The sequence below is a fragment of the Macaca mulatta genome, chromosome X (genome assembly GCF_049350105.2).
Source record: "Macaca mulatta isolate MMU2019108-1 chromosome X, T2T-MMU8v2.0, whole genome shotgun sequence".
Lineage (NCBI taxonomy): Eukaryota > Metazoa > Chordata > Mammalia > Primates > Cercopithecidae > Macaca > Macaca mulatta.
The window spans coordinates 21387497-21395699 of record NC_133426.1 but is presented as its reverse complement, the minus strand read 5'-3'; the positions used below and the strand labels follow the sequence as shown (position 1 = coordinate 21395699).

Sequence of the window (8203 nt, the reverse complement as noted above, 5' to 3'; positions counted from 1 at the left end):
TTTAAAAACATGAGTTTGGGCTGAAATTTATTTATATATATATATATATATATATATATATATATATATATATATATATATATATCTGTTAGCTGCCTTTCTGGGTGTGTTAAGTCACTTTTTAAAAATCCCCTCTCAAATTCTTCTGTACACAATCAGCATCTCATCACTACAAAAATAAAGGAAGATTTAAACCAAGAAAATAAAGCAGCTCTATCTTCAATTTTGGTCTTAGTTACAAAACATCTTACAAAGCTTTGCCCTGATACACCAAGTGTTCTCATAGATTTGGAATAATATTTCCATTAACTAGCTTTCACAAGTTAATAGACTATTAAGACGAATATTAGATACCTGAACTTTTCTTATGTCGATGCTCTTCTATTTTGCTTAGCTCTTGTATGTGCATCTACATTTCACAAAAATAAAACTACAGCATTAAACTTTGTGCAATGTTTAAGAAAATTCTTAGAACATTTTAATAAATATAAAAAAGGTTTAAATTCTTTCCCACCCACAAGGATGTCTGCACCTGAAAAAATGTGATTTACTTTTGAAGTCTTGTTTATATAAAATTAACTTAAAGGGAGAAAAGATGACCATAGATAGAAAACTGCCTTTTGTGGTTTTACTACTTGAAGACCACCTGTATTTAGAATTGTTTGCAAAAGTTAATTTTAAGTCATTAAAGACAGTTGATTTTGCACATGGTAAACATAAGCTGAGCACTGATTGCATATAAAATATACAAATGCTCATTAAAGATAGTGGTATTGTGACCATATATGGTTTGTTTCATATAGTTTGGTAACATTAAAGTATAGCTTGTCAAGTGTTCCACACATTGATATAAAAAACTACCTTATATATGTGTTCAGAGTACCAGCAGGTACTAGATGGCCTGAAGGCAGAATACATTTAGACATGCGTTTCAATGTATGAATGAGTGTGTGTTAGAGAGGAAGTGATTACATCTACTTCAGAAGAAATACTCAGTGGGTCATTTGAGGTGGTATTTTGACAGATATCCAAGAAAAGGTCGAGGTACATCTGCTTCCATTGTTGGAATTCTTTAGAAGTCAAATCTGGATTGTCTAGGACTTTATCGATAATGGCTACTTCGCCTTCTCTGGCCTGAAAAGAAAAAGGAGTCAACAATTAAGACAGGGACAAAGTTTTATTCAAGTTTAAAATAAAAAGTTAATAGGCAAAACATTTAAGAAGCCCATAAGAGATGGCTTTGGATACTCACACCCACCCAGTTCTTTAGACTCACGTCCTAAGTGTACTTTTTTCTACACCCGAGGAATGCCTCCTTTTGCCCACTGTGTGGTTTGCTTTTTCTCTTTGCCTGTCCTTTTGCCCATCTCTGCTATGGAAAGCTTTTTTGTTCTTTAAGATCCAGTTCAAAAGCTTCTCATTTCTTTAAGCTGTGCTTAAACACTCAGAAAAGTTTTCTTCCTCATTTATGCCCCTTTACTACTCCATCACTGCCACTGAGTACATTTGTCATATTCTATTTCTTGAGTTACTTTTGCATGTGTTCTATCTCTCCTGCTTTATGGTAAGCTTCTCATATTTGAAAGAGACTGAGCATGGCCCCCCTGTTACCATAAATACATAATTCTTGCTGTGTAAATGCTATGGCTCCCTTTCTGTAGCACTGGGGGCCTGTAAGGGAGAATGGCACTCCCTTCTATGTTGGAAGCTGGGTCTTAGCTGAAGACTAAGCTTCATTTTGGTATAACTCACCAAGTTAAAACTATTACCTGGGGAAGACGAACATTTCCCAGGTGGAAGGTGGGATGGAGAAGTAGGGGTCAAGACAATCTGAGCAGCTCAGTCCTGCCTTTTAGGGACCCAAGCAAAGCTTAGGGAAGTGTAGAAAATGTTCTGCAGGAATTAAGGCACACACCTCTGGGCCAGCCAGAGTTGGGAGGCAAAGAAAACAGCAAGGTGCTTAAGAAGTTGGTCTGGCCTCACAGACCAGAATATGGAAGAGGGCTGGGACTGAGGATGTTGTGAGTTGCCTGTGGTGGGATCTGAGATCTGTGCTTGGTGAGGGGGACTGTTAAAATTCCAGGAACTAGACACGTCCAGGGTTGCTTGGCCAGCTGTCCTTCCCTAATGAAGGAATCCATTGCCTATTAATTTTCCATGCCAAAAAGCATAGGGTTCTGTAGTTCATTTGTACCAATGAGGGGCATATTTTTAACAGTGACTTTTCGTTATCTTTCTTGGCCCCAGAGAATCGAGTGGAGCATTCATGTATCTGGTGATTCATCAATACTTAGTGAACTGAACATTGGCAGTAGCCACATATTTTGTGACTGGAAGAAAATACCTTGGGGGACTCTACAGAGCATAAAAAACAGAGAAAAGGGGCTGTGAGATAGAAGGAGAGAAACAGGTCTTTAAGATTCATGAATCTAACCTGCTTCAAAATGCCTGCCTGCCTTCTAAACCAGGCAGTTTAGAACTGAATGGGGGAAGTGGAGAGGCTCTATAAGGTGGGAGGGTGATAATATCTTTGAAGTAGGATTAGTCACTGGAACTATTCTTATGACTATTATAGCACTCTCTAAAAATTCTGCTCTTCCCAAAAGTCCATTATATTGTCCCCTGGATTTGCAGTAGTATTTGCATGACTACCAATTAAAAGCTAATGGAGTCTGAAAACTTTGCTGCTTGCTATCTGAAATTCTTTCAGGTCATTTTCTAGTTGGTCTGTCTCTTTGGTACTCACCTATATTTCAAAATTACAAAACCTCAGCAGCATGCTATGGATCTGAAATATTTCCCAAAGGAGCCCTTTGACCTTTTGTTTCCTGAAATTACTACAGCAATACTCTGTAGTTCTTTTCTGTGTTTTTTTTTTTTTTTTAAAATTATACTTTAGTTCTGGGATACATGTGCAGAACGTGCAGGTTTGTTACACACGTATACATGTGCCATGGTGGTTTGCTGCACCCATCAACCCGTCATCTACATTAGGTATTTCTCCTAATGCTATTCCTCCCCTAGCCCCCCACTCCCCGACAGGACCCAGTGTGTGATATTCCACTCCCTGTGTCCATGTGTTCTCACTGTTCAACTCCCACTTATGCGTGAGAACATGCAGTGTTTGGTTTTCTGTTCTTGTGTTAGTTTGCTGAGAATGATGGTTTCCAGCTTCATCCATGTCCCTGCAAAGGACATGAACTCATCCTTTTTTATGGCTGCATAGTATTCCATGGTGTTTATGTGCCACATTTTCTTTATCCAGTCTATCATTGATGGGCATTTGGGTTGGTTCCAAGCCTTTGCTATTGTGAACAGTGCCACAATAAACATACATGTACATGTGTCTTTATAGTAGAATGATTTATAATCCTTTGGGCATATACCCAGTAATGGGATTGCTGGGTCAAATGGTATTTCTGGTTCTAGATCCTTGAGGAATCGCCACACTGTCTTCTACAATGGTTGAACTAATTTACATTCCCACCAACAGTGTAAAAGTGTTCCTATTTCTCCACATCCTCTCCAGCATCTGTTTTTTCCTGACTTCTTAATGATCACCATTCTAACTGGCATGAGATGGTATCTTACTGTGGTTTTGATTTGCATTTCTCTAATGGCCAGTGATGATGAGCTTTTTTTCATGTTTGCTGGCTGCATAAATGTCTTCTGTTTTTGTTTTTTAAGGGCACAGGGCCTGCTCAGGTGGCTTGTGTGGTGGGCCCTCTCCTTCAATCTCCCACACACACTCCCCCACACACGGTGAGCAGGGCTCACTTGTCTGCCTCCTTTTCCAACTTCCTGCCTCTCTGCTCTCCTTTCCTCACCACCTCCTCCCCAACCTGGGGGCATATAATAAGGAGACTGGAAGCAATGTAAACACTTACAGAAATGTATAATAGGAGGGTAACATGTAAGTTGGGAACTGATAGCATAAACAGAATGATTATACAATTTCTACATGGAACACAAATCACCATGGCTTCACCCCAAATGCACTGTAGTTCATGCAGGAAACAATCGTGAAATATCTCAAACTCTTTTAGCACCCACTATTGCATTCTGCATGCATCCTGTGCTCTTTTAATAATGCTAATAATTATACCACATGGTATTTTTATCTTAGAAAATCTATAGACTGAGGAATAACACCAGCCCTGCATTTTTAGAAAACAATTTAAATCACATCCTGTTTTCTCCTAGAACTGAGTAAAATAACATTTAATCAGTGCTTTGAGACGTTAATGAAAAGTTAAGATGATCTCCTCTTTACCAATATACTTATTATGACATAGAAACAGCTCAGCTTCAGGTTCTTACTGCTTACCTCTTCTTCTCCCCAGTCCCCAATTTGTATTTCTTAACCTACAGTATCTGGTAATCCCCTTTTAGAATGAATCTCTTCAAAGAAATTTGTCCTTCCATTTCTTGTCTTACCTTTAAAGTGCTTTTGAGAATTCTCAGCCTGTGTAGTTTTTCATTCATTACAGGATCATTACATCTTTTTATAAATGATAGCTTGTATTCCATCTTGGTTGAAATACGATGTTCTCCTAGTGGTGACAGACTGGCCTGCTCCAGTGCCCTGTATAAATCTTGCAATGAGTCTCCTAACTTTTCTTCTCTACTTTCACCTGCAATGTCCAAAAAAATAATAAAAAAAAAAGAGAGACAGAGAGAGAAATGAATTCATTGCAATAAAGTTATTTGACACACTGAAAATTTATTAAAATATCAAAACTATCTGAAAAACAGGATAATGAATGACTATGAAAACACTATTATATTAAAAAACAACAACAAAAACCCACAGCTGCTAGTTATATTGGGTAACATTAGCTACAGACAGCTAATTGTTTTAGAATGATCAAATAATAGGATTATTTGATTAACCAAATATACTCTTGATAGCAAATTGCCATATATATCTTGAGTCTAGCAAGTTCAAAGAATTAGAATACAAAAGGCACACAACATGGAAACAATCCTGCACATTATCTTTTAAAATATTAATGAATATCCTTTATCATTATGCTGATAAGCATAGAAATGCTGATTAATAGAGCTTGCCTGGTTTAGCAACACCGAATGAACTTATTTTTACATTTTTCCAGATTTCATAAGATTGAATGGCATTCAATGGAGCATATTTGATTATAAAAATCTTCCAATTGTGCCATAGAGGATTATTAGGTTTCATGTGACTGCCATAGTAATGCCTTGTACATTGTAAATATAATAACTGATCATAAAGTATCAATATTCTAATTAAAATGAAATATGGGAATATGTTTATGTGCAAATATGGCATGTGCTAAGAGAAGATACTTAGTATTTGTAAGACCTGAGGAGAAAATACTCCAGTTAAATATTTTTGAGAAAAAAATGAGAGACTGGCTCAATAAGGATCTTAGACATAGTTGAACAAATAAAACTCCCATCTTGTTTTTTAATTGCCTGAACACTAATGTCATATCTTTCTCAACAATGATAAACAAAGATGAACTAGGATTTTGCTTGGAGTGGCAGATTGGAGTAGGGCTATATCATCTTTTTTTAAATAGATAGCCAGAGTCATATTTAAGTAATTATATTGGCCCAAAGAGTAAATATGGAATGTTGTTCATTCCACAATGGTCCATGTGAATATTTTAGGCTTTCTGACATAGTTTAAAAAAAAGATTCCTTAATTGGTAATGATGCCATTTAATATTTAGATGCGCCAGGCAGCAGGGTAAATGCTTAATCTTTATGATCTCATTTAATCCTCACAACAATACTAAGAGCAGATCTATTTGATCTTCATTTATAGCAGGGCAGTATCTTGCTCAAAGTCACACTTAGTATAAGTGGTGGAGCTAGAATTCTATGTGGGCAGTCTGACCCCAGAATCCACAATTTTAACAAGAATTCTATACTGCCAATTTTTTCAGTTGTCTTTTGAAATGTGTATTTAGCAGTAGATGCCAACAAATGTGAGACTCCCTTAAAATGCAGCATTCAAAAAATTTTTTAAAATGACTGTATGTAAAATTGTCAACAATGCCCAAAATGTACAGTACCTTAACCTAAAAAGATAATTTTAGGATTAAAAAGTAGCTTTATTTAAATTCCGCATTCAACTTTTGGCTCTGCTACTGAAGTTAACAACTAATGGTAGGTATAGTCATTGAGTCCTTCTATTAGAAAATTCTTTGTTATCATCAGCACATGCTATCACTAAGCCTTCTGTGATAAATTTTAACTTCTTAACCATATATCTAAGTTAGAACTATAATCTAAAAACACAAAAATCTCTTTAAATAACAGCTTTTAAATTCTCTGTTGGCCCATCACTGAATATATTCGACACCTAGAGGATTTTGAGGGATGGGGGATGGAAGACTGTAAAAAGGAGAAACTGCTTTGTGGGTTATCAACGAGATGGAAGCAAGATAGGGAATCCTAACTGAGAATGATTTGGAATGAGGAAGGCACAAAATCAGATGATCATTTAGAATAACTAAATTGAATTGTAAAAACAAGGACACATTTAAACAGCATAAGTCTATTTCAGAAAATCATAGGCCAGGAAAGATCCCTGAGGAATTATATAGTAGTTATTGCATTCTTTTTTTTCCTCAAGGCAATACTGCATGTAAAACCAGATGTAATTTCATAGAGTAGAGGGTGGGGTTGAAAATGGGAGGCCTAACAGATGTGAATTATAGTAGTTAAGGTATCAGGTGGCCTAATGTATTATTAGTTTTTTGGTTCTAGAAAGAAGGTGAAGGAAAAAGGGATTCAGATTTTAGTTTTAGGATTTAAGGGAGGCAGAAGTATTTTTACACAGTAATTTTTATTTTAAAAGAACCTTCCTCCATATTACCTAACATTGTAGAAGGGTGTATATATTTTGTTTAAAAAAATTTTGACCCAGTTTTCCCTCAGTTCTTAAAGCTTGTGAAATACTGGGGCAGATGACTGATTTTATAAAATTTTAATGTAGTTTTACTTTAAGAAGGATGAATGAAGATTCAATATATAAAATGACATACATAGGTATTAAACAATAAGAACTGAAAGTTTCTCCCCCTTCTTGCTCTTATGGGGGAGAAAAGCATTCAATCAAAAGACAACATAATTCTACAAAGAATCTGGTTTGACAGCTGTAAAAAGAATTGAGTGTGAATTTATCTCTGGGCAGCACACTTGAACAAGCAATCACAATGAGACGGAACACAGAAACATTTCCAAGTATAGTAATGGGATGGTGTGGCTCCTATCAGAGATAAGTAAGCCACCCCCTACCCCCATCCCCTACACATCATACACATACACTACATAAGACACAGTAGTGGGATGAGTAAGGACGAGGGACTGAGATGCCAGGCTACCACAAAATGCCACCAATTACTTAACATTTTAAGACTAGACAAAGAGTCTTTTTATTTTCAAAAGAGGGGTTGGTGAGGGGCAGAGTCACATTATAAATCTGATTCACTGTGCTCAACAGTCAAAACAACACAGAACTCAACATTCAAGACAAAAACAGACCTTTATTTTCTTTTATAATTTTCAATTGGTTTCCTTGATTTTTCTCAGATGAATACCAATTAAGTCAATTGGGGCTACTGTTGCAACTGAAAATATGAAAGCACCTTTATTTTCTTCTCTTTTTGCCCTCTTCTTCATCTCCTTCTCACTTCTCTTCAGGCTTCTCTCTTTTTTCAACCCTTGCTTTTTCTTCCTTTAGAAGAGGCTTGCTTTGGAAGAGGAGGCAAGCACTTGGTGAGGTCTGCTTCCTGATTGATTTTCTTTCAATGTGCCAGTACAGCCATTGGAACACTGGCTGAAAACCAGCTCTTTTGCAATTTGAATGAATGTTTTCTGAAAGTTGGCAAAGTGTAGAGACCACATTCAAATCACAGGACATATATAGGAACCTTCTGTGATTCCTAATGAGGAACTGTATCACGCTATAATGGAATTTTAATCTGTATCTAATTTATTCAGGAAATCTGGGCCTATGCAGAAATAAATTTCCCCCAAAATTATATTTACGTTTACAACATGTAAATTAGTCCTGTGTCAGATTACATACTTTTGAATTCCAATTTTACTGAAGCAAAGAGTGCATATAAAATTTTCTTTCCTACATAAAATTTCATTGATTGATGGATTTGAGGATCATAATTAAGCTATTGATGAATTAACTTGTATT

At 36.2% G+C, this 8203-nt stretch overlaps 1 protein-coding gene across 4 annotated transcripts in view; it reads right to left on the bottom strand.

Moving 5' to 3' along the window:
* Nucleotides 1–384: 384 nt before the first annotated feature.
* CNKSR2 (connector enhancer of kinase suppressor of Ras 2) overlaps nucleotides 385–8203 on the bottom strand; it is a 284738-nt gene continuing 276919 nt past the window's right edge. For all 4 annotated transcript variants that reach the window (XM_001086538.5, XM_002806163.4, XM_028842224.2 and 1 more), the window contains 2 exons: nucleotides 4438–4634; nucleotides 385–1134 (listed from right to left, as the gene is read on the bottom strand). In XM_001086538.5, coding sequence (XP_001086538.1) covers nucleotides 919–1134; nucleotides 4438–4634 — 413 coding nt within the window. In that variant the 3' untranslated portion in view covers nucleotides 385–918. The remainder of the gene's footprint in view (nucleotides 1135–4437; nucleotides 4635–8203) is intronic.